This window comes from Bombina bombina, chromosome 2, assembly GCF_027579735.1.
Source record: "Bombina bombina isolate aBomBom1 chromosome 2, aBomBom1.pri, whole genome shotgun sequence".
NCBI classification, from domain to species: domain Eukaryota; kingdom Metazoa; phylum Chordata; class Amphibia; order Anura; family Bombinatoridae; genus Bombina; species Bombina bombina.
In genome coordinates, this window is record NC_069500.1 from 851590490 (window position 1) to 851611576 (window position 21087).

Here is a 21087-nt window from a genome sequence, read left to right on the forward strand (position 1 = left end):
TACCTTGTCTTCACCATACCAGGTTCACCGATCCGTCCTGGCTCCAAGATCTTCATCCAACCCAAGCGGGGGTTGGCGATCCATAATCCGGTGCTCCAAAGTCTTCCTCCTATCCGGCAAGAAGAGGACATCCGGACCGGCAAACATCTTCTCCAAGCGGCATCTTCTATCTTCTTCCATCCGATGACGACCGGCTCCATCTTGAAGACCTCCAGCGCGGATCCATCCTCTTCTTCCGACGACTAGACGACGAATGACGGTTCCTTTAAGGGACGTCATCCAAGATGGCGTCCCTCGAATTCCGATTGGCTGATAGGATTCTATCAGCCAATCGGAATTAAGGTAGGAATTTTCTGATTGGCTGTTCCGATCAGCCAATAGAATGCGAGCTCAATCTGATTGGCTGATTGGATCAGCCAATCGGATTGAACTATATTCTGATTGGCTGATTCCATCAGCCAATCAGAAAATTCCTACCTTAATTCCGATTGGCTGATAGAATCCTATCAGCCAATCGGAATTCGAGGGACGCCATCTTGGATGACGTCCCTTAAAGGAACCGTCATTCGTCGTCTAGTCGTCGGAAGAAGAGGATGGATCCGCGCTGGAGGTCTTCAAGATGGAGCCGGTCGTCATCGGATGGAAGAAGATAGAAGATGCCGCTTGGAGAAGATGTTTGCCGGTCCGGATGTCCTCTTCTTGCCGGATAGGAGGAAGACTTTGGAGCACCGGATTATGGATCGCCAACCCCCGCTTGGGTTGGATGAAGATCTTGGAGCCAGGACGGATCGGTGAACCTGGTATGGTGAAGACAAGGTAGGAAGATCTTCAGGGGATTAGTGTTAGGTTTATTTAAGGGGGGTTTGGGTTAGATTAGGGGTATGTGGGTGGTGGGTTGTAATGTTGGGGGGGGGGGTATTGTATGTTTTTTTTTACAGGCAAAAGAGCTGAAATTCTTGGGGCATGCCCCGCAAAGGGCCCTGTTCAGGGCTGGTAAGGTAAAAGAGCTTGTAATATTTGTATTTTAGAATAGGGTAGGGCATTTTTTATTTTGGGGGGCTTTGTTATTTTATTAGGGGGCTTAGAGTAGGTGTAATTAGTTTAAAATTGTTGTAATATTTTTCTTATGTTTGTAAATATTTTATTATTTTCTGTAACTTAGTTCTTTTTTATTTTTTGTACTTTAGATAGTTTATTTAATTGTATTTATTTGTAGCAATTGTGTTTAATTAATTTATTGATAGTGTAGTGTTAGGTTAATTGTAGGTAATTGTAGGTAGTTTATTTAATTATTTTATTGATAGGGTAGTGTTAGGTTTAATTATATCTTAGGTTAGGATTTATTTTACAGGTAAATTTGTTATTATTTTAACTAGGTAACTATTAAATAGTTCTTAACTATTTAATAGCTATTGTACCTGGTTAAAATAATTACAAAGTTGCCTGTAAAATAAATATTAATCCTAAAATAGCTATAATATAATTATAATTTATATTGTAGCTATATTAGGATGTATTTTACAGGTAAGTATTTAGCTTTAAATAGGAATTATTTATTTAATAAGAGTTAATTTATTTTGTTAGATAAAAATTATATTTAACTTAGGGGGGTGTTAGTGTTAGGGTTAGACTTAGCTTTAGGGGTTAATACATTTATTAGAATAGCGGTGAGCTCCGCTCGGCAGATTAGGGGTTAATAATTGAAGGTAGGTGTCGGCGATGTTAGGGAGGGCAGATTAGGGGTTAATACTATTTATGATAGGGTTAGTGAGGCGGATTAGGGGTTAATAACTTTATTATAGTAGCGCTCAGGTCCGCTCGGCAGATTAGGGGTTAATAAGTGTAGGTAGGTGTCGGCGACGTTGAGGGGGGCAGATTAGGGGTTAATAAATATAACATAGGGGTCGGCGATGTTAGGGGTAGCAGATTAGGGGTACATAGGGATAACGTAGGTGGCGGCGATTTGCGGTCGGAAGATTAGGGGTTAATTATTTTAAGTAGCTTGCGGCGACGTTGTGGGGGGCAAGTTAGGGGTTAATAGATATAATACAGGGGTCGGCGGTGTTAGGGGCAGCAGATTAGGGGTACATAAGTATAACGTAGGTGGCGGTCGGCAGATTAGGGGTTAAAAATTTTAATCGAGTGGCGGCGATGTGGGGGGACCTCGGTTTAGGGGTACATAGGTAGTTTATGGGTGTTAGTGTACTTTAGGGTACAGTAGTTAAGAGCTTTATAAACCGGCGTTAGCCAGAAAGCTCTTAACTCCTGCTATTTTCAGGCGGCTGGAATCTTGTCGTTAGAGCTCTAACGCTCACTGCAGAAACGACTCTAAATACCGGCGTTAGGAAGATCCCATTGAAAAGATAGGCTACGCAAATGGCGTAGGGGGATCTGCGGTATGGAAAAGTCGCGGCTGAAAAGTGAGCGTTAGACCCTTTAATCACTGACTCCAAATACCAGCGGGCGGCCAAAACCAGCGTTAGGAGCCTCTAACGCTGGTTTTGACGGCTACCGCTGAACTCTAAATCTAGGCCTGTGTTTTTACATGTATATATTCATCATGGTAGAAGTGAAAGTGGAAGTGATAGTGGTTTTATCTTTATTTTGCAATCTCAAGAATATATGTAATTTTTAATAGCAAAGTACAAAGGAAATTGTAAGGAAAAGTTTTGTGACCAATAAGAGGAAGTATATGACTATATAAGAGCTAACCCAGGGAGTCTAAATTATCCCTTGACAAAGTCTGGACGATACCAGTTGAAACGCATTGGATTTATTGGTCCTAGTGTGTATCCGTAGCAAGACTTTTGAGCACTAGCAGGTTTTTCTGAATCTGCTATACTGAACGCCGACGGAGGCGTGTTTAATTCACACAACTACTTGCTCTTAAGACACGTTGAAACGCTACATTGTAGACTCCTGCATGGAGGATTTTCTATGTGCTTTTTAAGTATATACTTCTTGTAAGCATGTTTTTATTTGTGCGTGTGATTATATGATAAAATATTACGCTTGAATCTTGGGTTGAGCTGTGTTCTCTCGATTTCCAAAGCCTTGTTGATGTCAGAGGTCGGAGGAGAATGGGCAGACAGGTTTGAGATGATAGAAAGGCAACAGTAACTGAAATAACCACTCGTTACAACCAAGGTATGCAGAATACCATCTCTGAATGCACAACACGTCGAACCTTGAAGCAGATGGGCTATAACAGCAAAAGACCACACCGGGTGCCACTCAGCCCACTGTCAGCTAAGAACAGGAAAGTGAGGCTACAATTTGCACAGGCTCACCAAAATCGGACAATAGAAGATTGGAAAAACGTTGCCTGGTCTGATGAGTCTCGACTTCAGCTGCAACATTCAGATAGTAGGGTCAGAATTTGGTGTAAACAACATGAAAACATTGATCCATCCTGCCTTGTTTCAATGGTTCAGGCTGGTAGTGGTAGTGTATTGGTGTGGGGGATATTTTCTTGCCACACTTTGGGCCCCTTAGTATCAATTGAGCATTGTTTAAATGCCACGGCCTATCTGAGTATTGTTGCTGACTATGTCCATCCCTTTATGACTACAGTATACTTCTACAGTATCTTCTGATGGATACTTCTAGCAGGATAATGCACCATGTCACAAAGCTCAAATCATCTCAAACTGGTTTCTTGAAAATAAAAATGCATTCACTGTACTCCAATGGCCTCCACAGTCACCAGATCTCAATTCAATAGAGCACCTTTGGGATGTGGTGGAATGGGAGATTTGCATCATGGATGTGCAGTTGAAAAATCTGCAGCAACTGCGTGATGCTATGATGTCAATATGGACCAAAATGTATGAGGAATGTTTCCAACACCTTGTTGAATGTATGCCATGAAGAATTAAGGCAGTTCTGAAGGCAAAAGGGGGTCCAACCCGGTACTAGCAAGATGTACCTAATAAAGTGGCCGGTAAGTGCATATATATATATATATATATATATATATATATATACACACACACAGAAAGAAATGCACAGGAACGAACAACCAGCTCAATACCATTGTTAGCCTGTTCTATGGCAATTTACCACCTGGGTGCAACTTCTTTTAGCCGAGCAATGCTTTTCACAGAGTAGAACTTTCCTGTAGTATATCAGTCTGATTCCGCCTATTATGGTCAGTCCAGCGCCGAAATACCAGGCAATTCCTTTCTGAACAAGGAACACAGCAACCCCAGACGATCGTTTCGGCCTTCATTGGGCCTCGTCAGTGAGGTGTAGCAGTATTCCTCTAAGCACACTGAGCAAGGAGTCCACGTCTGGTTTCCCCTTTTTCCCATAGGGAGACTAAATACACACAGAGAGAAATGCACTCACAGGAACGAACAACCAGCTCAATACCATTGTTAGTCTGTTCTATGGCGATTTACCACCTGGGTGCAACTTCTTTTAGCCCAGCAATGCTTTTCACAGAGTAGAACTTTCCTGTAGTATATCAGTCTGATCCCGCCTATTACGGTCAGTCCAGCGCCGAAATACCAGGCAATTCCTCTCTGAACAAGGAACACAGCAACCCCAGACGATCGTTTCGGCCTTCATTGGGCCTCGTCAGTGAGGTGTAGCAGTATTCCTCTAAGCACATTGAGCAAGGAGTCCACGTCTGGTTTCCCCTTTTTCCCATAGGGAGACTAAATACACACAGAGAGAAATGCACTCACAGGAATGAACAACCAGCTCAATACCATTGTTAGCCTGTTCTATGGCGATTTACCACCTGGGTGCAACTTCTTTTAGCCCAGCATTGCTTTTCACAGAGTAGAACTTTCCTGTAGTATATCAGTCTGATCCCGCCTATTACGGTCAGTCCAGCGCCGAAATACCAGGCAATTCCTCTCTGAACAAGGAACACAGCAACCCCAGACGATCGTTTCAGCCTTCATTGGGCCTCGTCAGTGAGGTGTAGCAGTATTCCTCTAAGCACACTGAGCAAGGAGTCCACGTCTGGTTTCCCCTTTTTCCCATAGGGAGACTAAATACACACAGAGAGAAATGCACTCACAGGAACGAACAACCAGCTCAATACCATTGTTAGCCTGTTCTATGGCGATTTACCACCTGGGTGCAACTTCTTTTAGCCCAGCAATGCTTTTCACAGAGTAGAACTTTCCTGTAGTATATCAGTCTGATCCCGCCTATTACGGTCAGTCCAGCACCGAAATACCAGGCAATTCCTCTCTGAACAAGGAACACAGCAACCCCAGACGATCGTTTCGGTCTTCATTGGGCCTCGTCAGTGAGGTGTAGCAGTATTCCTCTAAGCACACTGAGCAAGGAGTCCACGTCTGGTTTGCCCTTTTTCCCATAGGGAGACTAAATACACACAGAGAGAAATGCACTCACAGGAACGAACAACCAGCTCAATACCATTGTTAGCCTGTTCTATGGCGATTTACCATCTGGGTGCAACTTCTTTTAGCCCAGCAATGCTTTTCACAGAGTAGAACTTTCCTGTAGTATATCAGTCTGATCTCGCCTATTACGGTCAGTCCAGCGCCGAAATACCAGGCAATTCCTCTCTGAACAAGGAACACAGCAACCCCAGACGATCGTTTCGGCCTTCATTGGGCCTCGTCAGTGAGATGTAGCAGTATTCCTCTAAGTACACTGAGCAAATATATACTTTTTTGGTGGTGGTATAGCACTCACAGGAACATCCCTTACTTATCCTTACTTATCCTGCCCGGGGTGCATTTCAAAAATAAATCCATGAAGCCAAAGAAGAGAGCACTCACCAGGTCTTGATTCAAATACACCTGTTTATTATGTGTGATGTTTCGGGGTTACCCCCCATCCTCAGACAACCATTACAACATAATGGTAAACTTACCCTATTTATCAGACCCTAACTCCCACCCGTGGTGCTGTCGGTGGCGATCCGGAAGTCCAGCGACCGCGTGATACAAGCCTATATCATAGGTTGCCATGGCAACCGGACGCTGTACGGCAGACCTGTGCACAAAATAAAAACATCATTTAAAAGCAAAAGCGTGCTAGCGATAATTAAGCAAGAATACACAGAGACATACAGTATATAGTTATGCACATCATCAAGGGGAAAGATACTCTAAATAATCAGTGTTTAATAACTATGTATATTAACTGAGATTATGCTATGAGTGGATTGTATTAATTATATTGGTTGGCGAAGCTATGGAGAAAACATTCAAAACCTAAGGTATGTAACATACACTAACCTACGGGAATGTAATCCTGCAACATGGAGCCTAGCAATGCTATAATCCATTCCTATCTAGTGATTAGCTATATAAGGGGTCACATAATAGCATCAGACAGAATTCAACATGAAGTACATAGTTCCGTCCGTGCAATTATGTGTACATATCTATGTCATACAATCCCACCCCTCAATCGACAAGAAAAAAGTAAAGAAGACAAAAAATCATCATATTATTGGAATCTTATTCTATACAAACTATTCTTGGAAACTACCAATTAAAGTTAAAAACTTTGTAATTAACAATATGGGGACTATTTACAGAAAGCTCAATTCCACTTCTTGGAGAAGCCAGGACTAGTTTACAAGAAACAATGCCAGTCCAGGTGGACATTCAATCCCTGAGGGGCCATAGTACCCAGGTTGAAAATCCACCTGGACTCACGTTTTTAAATTTAATTGGTAGTTAATTGGTAGTCCATATTATAATTAATACAATCCACTCATAGCATAATCTCAGTTAATATACGTAGTTATTAAACACTGATTATTTAGAGTATCTTTCCCCTTGATGATGTGCATAACCATATATGTCTCTCTGTATTCTTGCTTAATTATCTCTAGCACGCTTTTGCTTTAAATTATGTTTTTATTTTGTGCACAGGTCTGCTGTACAGTGTCCATGGCAACCTATGACGTAGGCTTGTACCACGCGGTCGCTGCACTTCCGGGACGCCGCAGACAGCACCATGGGTGGGAGTTAGGGTCTTGTAAATAGGGTAAGTTTATACAATTATGTTGTAATTATTGTCTAAGGATGGGGTTAACCCCGAAACGTCACACATAATAAACAGGTGTATTTGAATCAAGACCCAGTGAGTGCTCTCTACTTTGGCTGCATATATACAGGGAGTGCAGAATTATTAGGCAAATGAGTATTTTGACCACATCATCCTCTTTATGCATGTTGTCTTACTCCAAGCTGTATAGGCTCGAAAGCCTACTACCAATTAAGCATATTAGGTGATGTGCATCTGTGTAATGAGAAGGGGCGTGGTCTAATGACATCAACACCCTATATCAGGTGTGCATAATTATTAGGCAACTTCCTTTCCTTTGGCAAAATGGGTCAAAAGAAGGACTTGACAGGCTCAGAAAAGTCAAAAATAGTGAGATATCTTGCAGAGGGATGCAGCACTCTTAAAATTGCAAAGCTTCTGAAGTGTGATCATCGAACAATCAAGCGTTTCATTCAAAATAGTCAACAGGGTCGCAAGAAGCGTGTGGAAAAACCAAGGCGCAAAATAACTGCCCATGAACTGAGAAAAGTCAAGCGTGCAGCTGCCAAGATGCCACTTGCCACCAGTTTGGCCATATTTCAGAGCTGCAACATCACTGGAGTGCCCAAAAGCACAAGGTGTGCAATACTCAGAGACATGGCCAAGGTAAGAAAGGCTGAAAGACGACCACCACTGAACAAGACACACAAGCTGAAACGTCAAGACTGGGCCAAGAAATATCTCAAGACTGATTTTTCTAAGGTTTTATGGACTGATGAAATGAGAGTGAGTCTTGATGGGCCAGATGGATGGGCCCGTGGCTGGATTGGTAAAGGGCAGAGAGCTCCAGTCCGACTCAGACGCCAGCAAGGTGGAGGTGGAGTACTGGTTTGGGCTGGTATCATCAAAGATGAGCTTGTGGGGCCTTTTCGGGTTGAGGATGGAGTCAAGCTCAACTCCCAGTCCTACTGCCAGTTTCTGGAAGACACCTTCTTCAAGCAGTGGTACAGGAAGAAGTCTGCATCCTTCAAGAAAAACATGATTTTCATGCAGGACAATGCTCCATCACACGCGTCCAAGTACTCCACAGCGTGGCTGGCAAGAAAGGGTATAAAAGAAGAAAATCTAATGACATGGCCTCCTTCTTCACCTGATCTGAACCCCATTGAGAACCTGTGGTCCATCATCAAATGTGAGATTTACAAAGAGGGAAAACAGTACACCTCTCTGAACAGTGTCTGGGAGGCTGTGGTTGCTGCTGCACGCAATGTTGATGGTGAACAGATCAAAACACTGACAGAATCCATGGATGGCAGGCTTTTGAGTGTCCTTGCAAAGAAAGGTGGCTATATTGGTCACTGATTTGTTTTTGCTTTGTTTTTGAATGTCAGAAATGTATATTTGTGAATGTTGAGATGTTATATTGGTTTCACTGGTAAAAATAAATAATTGAAATGGGTATATATTTGTTTTTTGTTAAGTTGCCTAATAATTATGCACAGTAATAGTCACCTGCACACACAGATATCCCCCTAAAATAGCTATAACTAAAATCAAACTAAAAACTACTTCCAAAACTATTCAGCTTTGATATTAATTAGTTTTTTGGGTTCATTGAGAACATGGTTGTTGTTCAATAATAAAATTAATCCTCAAAAATACAACTTGCCTAATAATTCTGCACTCCCTGTATATATATATATGAAAACGTCTAAAATCACATTTATGCAATATTCCTATTTAATGAAGTGTTATACTGAGTATTTACTGTAAAATTTTACTTTCCAATGTATATTATATTATTTTACAACCAAAAAATATATGATTATATATATATATATAACACACAAAAAGTATCAGCGCTTAACAAGTAAGATGGAATAACCTCACCAACTTCATTGTTTCTAGTTACGTAAATATATATATATATATATATATATATATACATATATATACATATATATATTTATATATATTTTATAATGTCAAAAACACTGTCCTCCTCTATATGAAAGTAAAAAAGGAAAGTCACTCCTTATATAGTTGAGGAATAGATCAGAGTCTCTTGCAGCCTTTTTCCAGTTTTATACCGAGGGGTCCCAAAGGAGATCTCAGTAGAATCTAGGGTGAACAGAATAAGGGAAGGGCGCACAGAGAAGCCAGATCTGGATGTAGTATGTTATGGTACCAGGATTAACATTCACGCTAAAATCACACCCACTTGTTCATACCTCAATCAGTATGAGGTAAGGTGTAAGCATGGAGGCTATTTCAAGCCCTGTAAGACATCCTGCGATCCTTTTCACTGCTTGGTACTTCTTCACAGTGCTGTAGTGTTATTTCACAACGGAACTCCTCTTCATCTGTCCTGTCTGTTTTTAACTCCTTAATCCCCCAGTCTATATCAATGCAGCAGGCTGGAAGGGAATCTGATTACACCGGAAGGCTACGCTACAATAACAGCAGCCAATAAATAGAACATATTCTGCTATGTGAAGAAGATTGGAATGTGAAATATTAATATTTTCATTTCAGGTTTGTGCACTTGAGAAAATGCAATCGGGTTTGTGCGCAAGTAGGGTGTTAGTTTTTTCCCACTTTTTGCGATCCGTTGAGTCTATCAGGGAATAAGTTAACGTGGTCACGATATTTGAAGTTTGTTTTTTTTACACACAGGCGAAAACTTTTTACTTTCAACTTTTGTGCACAAAAAGCTTTCTTATAGCGGAGTTAACGCGCGAGCGGGTGAGATAAATAACGCATCACTTTTAATCCTTAGTCTTAAATAAATAAAAAATATGTATTTCATTTTTACTGTGCATTATTAAACTATTGAGGGATTTTCCTTTTTAACCTCTAAAACAAATAAAAAAGGAATAAAAGCCACTTACCACAATATTCCCAAATGTACAGATGTTAAATAGCAAAGTTCTAGAAGCAGTAATGAAATTACAATACTAACATATTCAGTTCCATTGCTTATGGAACTGAAGTGTGCACTAAAGAGGTTAACTGATCATAATACAATAATAAAATTCACAGCCAGCGTTTACAAATTATTTGTCTTATAAACAAAAAGCTAGTTTTCATTTTTTCTATGTTTCTTAAATTACATTTTTGCAGCTATATCTTAGAGAAAAACTAGGGTAAATAATAAAAAAAAAATCTCCAACAGATTTCTACAGGAAGATAAATGTAAGGTTTTAGAGAATAGTAATGATAAATGGTATCTTATTCCAGTGCTGTATTTTACAGTCACATTAATACACTAAAAGTGTTCAACAATAGCTTTAGCACTCCAAGTAAACTAGATTTTTATATACCTAGCAATCTACCAATCAAATATACATGCATCTAAATAGGTACATTATTAATTTTATTAAAGGGACATTAAATACTTGGAGATGGTAATATCAAATATTAAATCATATATAAAAAAATCTCTACAATATACTTTCATGACATATTTTGTCCCCCATTCCTGTAATTCCATTCTTAAATTGTGAGCATTACAGTTTCTATTTGAAATGGAAGTGCAGAACACTGTTATATTGCACACAACGATTTTCTGCACATTCTAGTGACTTATTTATAACTGTCCCTAATTGGCCACAGCAGAGAAGGTAACGTAAGTTATAATATGGCAGCTCCAATTGTTTTTTTTAGACATTACAACTTTACACTTATTTTGTCAATATTTAAACAACTAATGAAACTTTAAAAAATACATCTACATGTTAATCTCAAACTATAATCCTTTTTAAATGCATCATTCTATCTAGCATTTATTTAGTGTTTAATTTCCCTTTATTATATATATTTTTTTATTTAAGTCAATACCCCATAGATGGTTATTTTTAATACAACTGAAATTTGTTGTTAGAGTGTTATAAAACATTCCCCTTTATGTCTCCAAAACTGCTGAATTGAACTGCTGTCCAGTTGAGGAACATGCTGCTTAAAAAGCCTGTTGTAATGTTGTAAGATTATTTATGAGTTATTTGCTGTTAAACAACAGTAATTTAACAAAACAAATAATAATTAAACAGTCTTAAATTGTTTTCTTTCTTCCTTCAGCCACCAATGAAACCTATTGTATAGTTGTATACGTCATAGGCCCCCATCTTGTCAACTCAAAATGTCCAAAATATAACTTTCCCCTTGACCTGTCCATGTGATTACTATATTTATATATAGAATAATTTACAAATGATTTGTATTACCTTTCTTTTGTTTTCCGCGTACTCTCCACCTCCTCTATATCCATTCTGATCTTGTATTTGATATGGGATGGAATATCCACTGTTTTACTATCCATATCAAGGAATACAATAGATGCCCAGAAATTTTTATTTTGAGTTAAATTGATTGATTTGTTTACTAAATCCCACTCAGTGGAAACTGGTTCAAATTTATCCAATGTAAGACACTAGAGGAAATAAAAGTAAAACTAATTAATATGTAAATAATAAAAAAACTAAGTATTATCCTCAATTTATCAATAACATTTTAAATATTTATTCATTCTTACTACAAAAAAAAATATTTTTAATACACAAATTATTAAACTATCAATTGTGTATTTGAATATCCATTAACAAACTCCAGTACAATTTTAAGGAGTAAAAAATTAAAACAAAAAATATATACATATATTCTTGTTTATGACCAATTATTTGTGTTAAAGGGACAGTCTAGGCCAAAATAAACTTTCATGATTCAGATAGAGCATGTAATTTTAAACACTTTTCAAATTTACTTTTATCACCAATTTTGCTTTGTTCTCTTGGTATTCTTAGTTGAAAGCTTAACTAGCTAGGTGGTTCATATGCTAATTTCTTAGACCTTGAAGCCCACCTCTTTCAGATTGCATTTTAACAGTTTTTCACCACTAGAGGGTGTTAGTTCACGTATTTCATATAGATAACACTGTGCTCTTGCACGAGAAGTTATCTGGGAGCAGGCACTGATTGGCTAGACTGCAAGTCTGTCAAAAGAACTGAAAAAAGGGGCAGTTTGCAGAGGCTTAGATACAAGATAATCACAGAGGTTAAAAGTATATTAATATAACTGTGTTGGTTATGCAAAACTGGGAAATGGGTAATAAAGGGATTATCTATCTTTTAAAACAATAAAAATTCTGGTGTAGACTGTCCCTTTAATAGGTCAATATTTTCTGAGTTAATGGGCTATGCCTTAATCATAACCCTAGCATTGACATTTTGAGATTATATTATTACATGTTGGACATCTCTAGCCTAGAAATAAAGGTGAAAAATGCACACACAAACTGAAACTCTGGGGTTTGGAAACTATTACAACTATTAAGGGACTTTTTAACTGAAGATTATTGGACTGGATAGTGGCATCATATTTTGATACTAGCTTGCACAGTAAGGTGTTTAAGAAATAATATTGTTGAAAGGCCAAACAAGACCAAATGTCTGTCTCTTAAACTTTCTCAGCTACGTTTTTATGATACAGAGCTTAGCAGGAAACTATAGTTCTTGAAGAAAATACCAGCACCTTGAAAATAGGATTTTTTCTCTCAGCTCATAAACCAAGATGATAAAATAGCAAAACCTGTTTTCCAGCTATTCAAAGCTTCAGAAGAATGACATATTCTAGGACCAGAATAAAGTACTAAAGAGATAATCAATCTTCCTGTTATCTTTAATGGTTTCTGGATAATAATTAAGAGATCTGTCCCATTAAGACTGTAAAGAAGAGCCTTTAGATCACTGTAAGGATTACAACAAAATCAGGGAAGATTAATCTAAAATGGATGCTCTGAAAATTAACCATAATAGAAACAAAAAGGGTATGAAAAATCAGATAAGGGAGAGTGTAAAGCAGGGGACTTAGCTTTAAAATAGAGCCGTATGTGAAGCCTCAAGCAAACGAGTCATATACATTAATTTATAGGTCCAAAGGAATAATGCCTTCAGGAAGTGTGTTAGGAGACATGGGCATCATTTCGTACTTGGCATTCGTTTTATGAATGCTGAATATGGTCATAGCATTAAGCTATTATTTGTACCAGATTTATTAGTGTAAAAATGCAACATACATCATGTGTGTTGCAATTCCACATGAATACCGGTAAATACAGTGCCAGAAAATAGTTGCATGCTGTTTCCTGCTACTAAATTTATATTTTGTTTGTTAAACGAATGCCAATTATGAAATTATGCCCATGTCTAGAAACACACTTCCAGTTCAGGGATAAATTTAACTATGTGGTTAAACACAAGGTTCTGCACAAAAATAGTGAATAATGAACTGCTCTGATTAGGCTGACCATATTGCCGCTTTAAGAAGGAACACATATGAAAAATACATATGTGAGGGTTCTTATACAAAACCATTTCTTTAAACAGCCCTGAAAACAGCCCTAACATATGTATTTTTCATGTGTCCCTTTTTAAAGCGGCAATATGGTCAGCCTCGCTCTGATGTATGTTTCATGTTCCTTTAAATATAATTTCACATTGATCTAGCAGATATGAATACAAACAAGAAGATTGGAATTAAAAGTTTAATCCAATATATCTTTTTAATATTGACAGACTTATTAGAGAACATGTTTATACTTTATTAACCACCGATCAGTTTTTTTCTTTCAGTGCACCTAATTATTTGATCTAAAATGAAGTATTAAGTTTTTCCAAGGAGAACTGCTAAAAATAATTAATGCTTTATACAGTTGAATTTTATTATAAAATCTCAGCTCAGTGTAAATGGTAGATAAAGAGTCCTATTGTAGATTTCTAATGAAGATTTATCAATCTTAATTGTGTTAACTCACCACATGCCCAGATTTTAAAACAAGATTATGAACTGTACCTCATTTTAAAAGGCTGTTTATTGCTTTGTGACTCATAACGATATTAGAATCATTAAGATATTTCCCATTGAGGAAATTACAAGATAATCACGGTAAATAGGTAATTATTTTTTATTACCTGTTTTTTTTTATATTTAAAAGCAGATTCAGTCTTATTGCTAGGTATATTTAATATATTTGTATACCTGTAAGGAAGAATTTCAATAAAACATGAATGAAACTTTTTTGAAAGCAATATGTCACTGGAGCTTTGTAAAACTAATGTAATCTGATGTGTGCAAGGTTGTTGTTTTTTACCCTGCCACTGTTCCAATGCTTTGCATTTTTCAAACAAATAGCTTTAAACTCTACAGATCTGTTTATAAGATGGTTATCTATTTGTTTTCATGTTCAGCAAGCTTGACAATGACATTGTTCAATTCCTTTGTAATATATGGACATTGTTTATATTGGAACATGGACAAGTTTAATGGAACAACTGGATTTTCTTAGCGTTATAGAATTCCTTAATTAGACTTATCAAATTTTTTTGGACAGACGCCAATGTATTGCCGTCTATTGTGCACCTGTGTCCTTTCTCAAAATGTATTAGACTAGCAAGGCTGCTCTTCTCTAAAGAAAATAAGATATCTGGGTTACAAAGATTCCGTATGATTTTATACTGGCAGTAACACTAAAATGTATCAAATTCATTTTGAAGATAAAAGATTTTACTTTTTTATGGGAATATTGCTTTCTGCAATTTTCACAGTATGCAGTGAAAATAAATTAATTGACTCAAAATGTTATGTTATTTGTTATTAGTATTATTATAATAGCATATTTTTTATGATAAATCATGACCTCAATTTAACAAAAGACCCTTTAAGTATTAAGTAGGGATATTTTTGACACAGTAAATAGTAAACTAAAGCAGAGCATCTTAGTACAAAGGCAACCTTTTTCCGATTATATTAAAAAACAGCATGAAGGTATTTAAATAAAAACATCATTTTTGCTTACCAGATAAATTCCTTTCCTTCCGGCCACAGCTTCATTCCTTACTGTTGGGAAATACAACACCTAGCCACAAGGAGGAGGCAAAGACTCCCCAGCCAAAGGCTTAAATATCCCTCCCACTTCCTCATTACCCCAGTCATTCTGCTGAGGGAACAAGGAAAAGTAGGAGAAATATTAGGGTATAAATAGTGCCAGAAGAATAAAATAAATAATGGTGGACCACCCATAGACAAGAAAAAAACGGGCGGGGGCCATGGACTCTCCCTATCCAGAAGGAAAGGAATTTATCTGGTAAGCATAAATTATGTTTTCCTTTCTAAGATAGGGAGAGTCCACATCTTTATTCCTTACTGTTGGGAAAAATATATCCAAGCTCCAGAGGACACTGAATGAATAACGGGAGGGAACAAAAAGGAAGAGGCGGATCCTATTCTGAGGGCACCACAGCCTGCAAAACGTTTCTCCCGAAAGATGCTTCAGCCGAAGCAAAAACATAAAACTTGTAAAATTTTGAAAAAGTATTTATTGAGGACCAGGTAGCTGCTTTACAAAGAGGCCTCATTCTTGAAGGCCCAAGAGAAAGCCACTGCTATAATGGAATGAACCGTTATCCTCCCAGGAGGATGATGTCCCGCTTTCTCGTAAGCTAAGCGTATGACACTCCTTAACCAAAAAGATAGGGAAGTCGAAGTAGCTTTCTGGCCCTTACGCTTCCCAGAATAGCCAACAAACAAAGAGGAAGATTATCTAAACTCCTTAGTAGCGTGAAGATAGAACTGCAAGGCGTGAACCACATCCAAATTGTGAAGTAAGTGTTCCTTCGATGAAGAAGGATTAGGACACAAGGAAGGAACCACAATCTCCTGATTGATGTTGTGATCTGACACAACTTTAGGAAGAAAACCTAATTTAGTATGTAAAACTGCCTTATCTGCATGAAAAAATCAGATAAGGGGGCTCAAATTGCAAAGCAGAAATCTCAGAAACTCTGCACGCAGAGGCAATAGCCAATAAAAAGAGAACCTTCCAAGATAACAATTTAATGTCAACGGAATGCAAAGTCTCAAACGGAACCTGTTGCAAAACCTGAAGAACAAGATTAAGGCTCCAATGAGGAGTACCAGATCTAAACACAGGTCCGATCCTTAATCAGAGCCTTAACAAAGGACTGCACGTCTGGAAGCTCAGCCAGTCTGTTGTGCAATAAAACCGTCAGGGCCGAAATCTGTCCCCTCAGGGAACTAGCAGAAAGGCCCTTCTCCAGCCCATCCTGAAGAAAAGATAAGATCCTGGAAACCTTAACTCTGTGTCAGGAAAAACCACGCTCTTCACACCAGAATAAGTAGGTCCTTCACACCTTGTGGTAGTTACGCAGAGTAACTGGTTTACGAACTTGAATAAGAGTATCAATGACACACTCAGAGAAACATCTCTTAGCTAAGACTAAGCATTCAATCTCCATGCAGTCAGCCTCAGAGAATCTAGATTTTGATGAACAAATAGAACTTGTATCAGCAGGTCTCTGTGACAAGGTAACTTCCACAGAGGAGAGGAGGACATCACCACTTGTCACGATCCAGCCTAGAATTGAACCTGGGACCTGTTTCTATTTCTGCTGCTGTTCTTTCCCAGCATGTTGTCTTACCTCTTTGCCACCAGATGGCTTGATCACAGGCTAAGAATATTGGGTTTTTCTGTTTGCTGCAACTTTGGCTCTCTGGCTCCACCTGCTTACCAGCTGAAACAAATCATATAATCAGCAGCCTGCTATATTTGGGAGGTTTGCTTGCAGTTTTGGGCCTTGACATTGAGTGTTATACTCTGACAGACCCTCTGGTCCTGTTTCCTCAGTGAATACAGATTTGTTGGATTTCCTGGTGCCTGATTTCTGCTTCATTTACAGACTGCTCTTCTTGATTTTCCCTTGGCACTGTGTTCCATTTCTGGACTGATTTCCTGGCAATTGATCTTGGCTAATCCCCTGATAATTCCCAAGGACTGCTTCAGGTACTTTTGCTTGCTTGTTACCTGTTACTACAGAGTTCCAGTTTGCAGTCTATGCAAGTTTCTTGCCTGTTACTACAGAGTTCCAGTCTACAGCTTATAGTTCCAGTCTACAACATATAGTTCCAGTCTACAGCATATGCAAATATCCTGCCTGTTATTAAAAATATCTGCATTCCTGTCTGTTGCTACAGAGTTCCAGTCCACAGCATATGCAAGTACCCTGCTTGTTATTACAAAGTTCTGCATTCCTGCCTGTTACTATAGAGTTCCAGTCTACAGCATATGCAAGTATCCTGCCTGCTTTTACAAAGATCTGCATTCCTGCCTGTTACTACAGAGTTCCAGTCTACAGCATATGCAAGTATCCTGCCTGTTATTACAAAGATCTGCATTCTTGCCTGTTACTACAGAGTTTCAGTCTACACCATATGGTTCCAGTCTACAGCCTATAGTTCCAGTTTACAGCATATGCAAGTATCCTGCCTGTTGTTATAAAGAGCTGCATTCCTGCCTGATACTACAGAGTTCCAGTCTACAGCCTAAAGACTTTGCCTTATATAATTTGCATATCTCTGCATTGCTAATTATCCTATGAATAAAACCATCACATTAATTTCCTAAAACCTTGTGCCTGTTTAATTATGCCAAAAAGGAAAGACTCACTCAGACAAAACACAACTTTAACCCCAGAACCTGACACCTCTGCACAACAGCTCCCAACTCCTGAACCTGCTCCCTTGCAGAGTATGACACCACTAGATCCACGAACCACGTCCTTCGCGGCCACAATTGAGCTATCAGGATTATTGATACCCGCTCCTGCTTGATGCAGGCCACTCAAGGAAGAAGCGGTAATGGAGGAAAAAGATATGAGTTTGAACCTCCAGGGCACTGCCAGTGCATCTATTAGATCCGCTTGGGGATCCCTCCACTTGCTGCATATCTCTGCAAACACCTCGGGATGGAGAGACCATTCCCCTGGATGGACGGATTGCCTGCTGAGAAAATCTGCCTCCCAGTTGTCCACACCCAGAATGTGAATCACCGACAGCGAACAGCTGTGGGCCACCAGCCACTCCAGAATCTGAGATACTTCCTTCATCGCCAAGAAACCTCTTGTTCCCCCCTGTTGGTTGATGTAAGCCACTGAGGTTATATTGTCTCATTGAAATCTGATAAACTGAGATTAACCCAGAAGTGGCCAAGCCTGCAAGGCCTTGAAAATTGCCCGTAGTTCCAAAATATTGATCGGGAGGGAGGACTCCTCCTAAATCCACAACCCCTGAGCCTTCCTGGCACCCCAAACAGCTCCCCTTTCGGATAGACTTGCGTCCGTAGTCACAATCTCCCAGGATTTTCAATGACTTGTTATACTAGCTGCAGAGTATAACATTTATGAGAAATTGCATTTTTCGGTTTATTTGTGTATATGAAGTAGCTGGTTTTGTGCTTTTAAACCACAGCCTATTACAATGGGTTGAGCTTAAGGTAATATCAGATCTTATTATGTTAATACAGAGAAACAGTGGCGCTTACCAATCCTGGCGTCCGTGTCTGACGAGCAGCGTGTCTTCAGCGTTGGCACAATCAGCTGTCCAATTCCTCCGGTTTGGGAGCCCAGCAACAGCACCTCCGTCAAGGGTGCAAACAATCCAAGAAACTCACATCTACTTCCGGGCTACACACACCAATCCAATGCAGGTAAGTGAGAAAGAATATGCAGCCGGGGTCACGTTAGAAAAAAACCTTAAATTATTGGAAACACATTTAAAAACAAAATGAGCCGTAGCTCAATACAAGCAATCCGGGGTCACAGAACGGCTCCACCACACTTGATCACTGCTAGCTTTTGCTGTTACTGGGACCTCTATTTAAAGGAAACATCATCTCTTCATTAAACAATTAAAAACAAAAGTTAACCCCTTGATGTCTATTAAGAAAAGAAATGCAACTTAATGCAATTACAATCACAGAAGCATTTTCAAGCATTAGCCGATACATTCAGTGCTTTCCAAACTGTGTGTCATGACACACTAGTGTGTCGGCGGCAGTTTGTAGGTGTGTCCCTGCTTCAGCACAATTTTTTTTTAATTTAATTTTTGGGGGGTTTTCCGACTTTCCGCATATCACATGATTGATATCTAGTGGGTCACAGATCATCTTAACCAATTGGCGCAGCTAGGCGGGAACTAAAACTATTCCTATTGGCGGCTTATGCGAGTGTCTTTATCGAATATTCCAGCAAATATTCAGAAACTGTGTTCATCCCATCAACCTCATACATTCCATTACAATAGTAAGTTTCTATTGGTGGTATTAAACTTTTTTTTAATTCTTGCACATACATACTGTTACTTGTAAATACATTTTGTTATTATATACTTTATGTATGTGTCCGTATCTCTTAAAACAAGTTAGTTTAACCTCCTGTTTGCTAGTACAACTGAATTACTGTGTTGCGAAATGATGTAGGTCTTTTTAGACCTACATGATTTCGCAACAGAGTAATTCAGTTGTACTAGCAAACAGGAGGTTAAACTAACTTGTTGTTGTGCGTCACCAACATTAAAAGTTTGGAAAGCTTTGCATTAAGGAGTTAGATATAAGGAATGGTAATAAAGTGTATTTGGACTTACATGATGTAATAGGGAATAGATAGTTTTAATGTAACAAATTACTCCTAATGTATCTATATGCCTATTTTGATCAAACAAACTAATGATGAGGTCTTATAATTTTTTATGGTATTGTTACAACCTATATTTACCCTACTATCGTGATGTTACTATTAAGTATTCAGAAAAGGCTTGCTTTGAACTCAAACCACTTATTGTACCCTATGTTGCGACCTCTTTGGTATATGTAATGCTAAAGGGCATACTTAAAGGGACACTGAACCCACATTTTTTATTTCGTTATTCAGATAGAGCATTCAATTTTAAGCAACTTTATAATTTACTCCTATTATCAAATTCTCTTCATTCTCTTGGTATCTTTATTTGAAATGCAAGAATGTAAGTTTAGATGCCGACCCATTTTTGGTGAGCACACTGGGTTGTTCTTGCTGATTGGTGGGTAAATTCACCTACCAATAAACAACTGCTTTCCATTGTTCTGAACTATAAAAAATAGCTTAGATACCTTCTTTTTCAAATAAAGAAAGCAAGAGAACAAAAAAAATTGATAATAGGAGTAAATTAGAAAGTTGCTTACATTTGCATGCTCTATCTGAATCACGAAAGAGAAAAATTGGGTTCAGTGTCCCTTTAAGTGTACTTTGATGCAGCCTTAAATAAATAGGTTTACATCACTTTCTCTTTTTATACCTAGGTAGGATCTAGTGTTTAACAAAAAGATCCACTGGGCCTCTTTATAATCCAATTTATATACCCTGTCCCCTCCTCTTTTATGTGGAGGGACATGGTCAATTGCCTGAATAGATAGAAGTGATGCATCCCCTGAGTGCATACATTTGAAATGTTTAGATACCGATGTGAGGGTATCTGGGTCTTCAATATCTCTTATATGTTCTAGGACCCTGTCCTTCAAAAGGCACTTCGTTTTGCTGACATATTGGATCTGGCACCCTCTGCAGGTGAGGAGATAGACGACATGATTAAATTTACAGTTTAACTTAAAGGGACACTGAACCCAAATGTTTTCTTTTGTGATTCAGATAGAGCATGCGATTTTAAGCAATGTTCTAATTTACTCCTATTATCAATTTTTCTTCGTTCTCTTGCTATCTTTATTTAAAAAAGAAGGCATCTAAGGTTTTTATCTTTGTTCAGACTCTGGACAGCACTTTTTTATCAATCAGCAAGAACAACCCAGGTTGTTTACCAAAAATGGGCCGGCATCTAAACTTACATTCTTGCATTTCAAATAAAGATATCAAGAGAATAAAAAAAATTTGATAATAGGAGTAAATTAGAATGTTGCTTAAAATTTCATGCTCTATCTAAATCACGAAAGAAAAATTTGGGTTCAGTGTCCGTTTAAATCTAATGTCATATGTGCGGTTTGTTACGTAGATGCAAAATGTATACCCTCCACTACATAGTTACAGATTTTACATCTCTGGGCCTTACATTTGTAGAAGCCTATTCTATTAGGGAGCCAAGTTCTAGGATTTTCTGCTGGTAAATCTGAGGGGGCTACCATATTTCCAATGGTTTTACTCTCTCTCGCTACAAATTTGCAACCTTCTGTTGCTACTTTTTCTAAGCTAGGATCTGTTGCTAAAA

General features: G+C 38.4%; 1 protein-coding gene across 1 annotated transcript in view; it reads right to left on the reverse strand.

Moving 5' to 3' along the window:
* LOC128649747 (phospholipid-transporting ATPase ABCA1-like) overlaps window positions 1–21087 on the reverse strand; it is a 2013556-nt gene that overhangs the window by 1447218 nt on the left and 545251 nt on the right. Inside the window, exon 13 of the mRNA XM_053703184.1 lies at window positions 11211–11416. Coding sequence (XP_053559159.1) covers window positions 11211–11416 — 206 coding nt within the window. The remainder of the gene's footprint in view (window positions 1–11210; window positions 11417–21087) is intronic.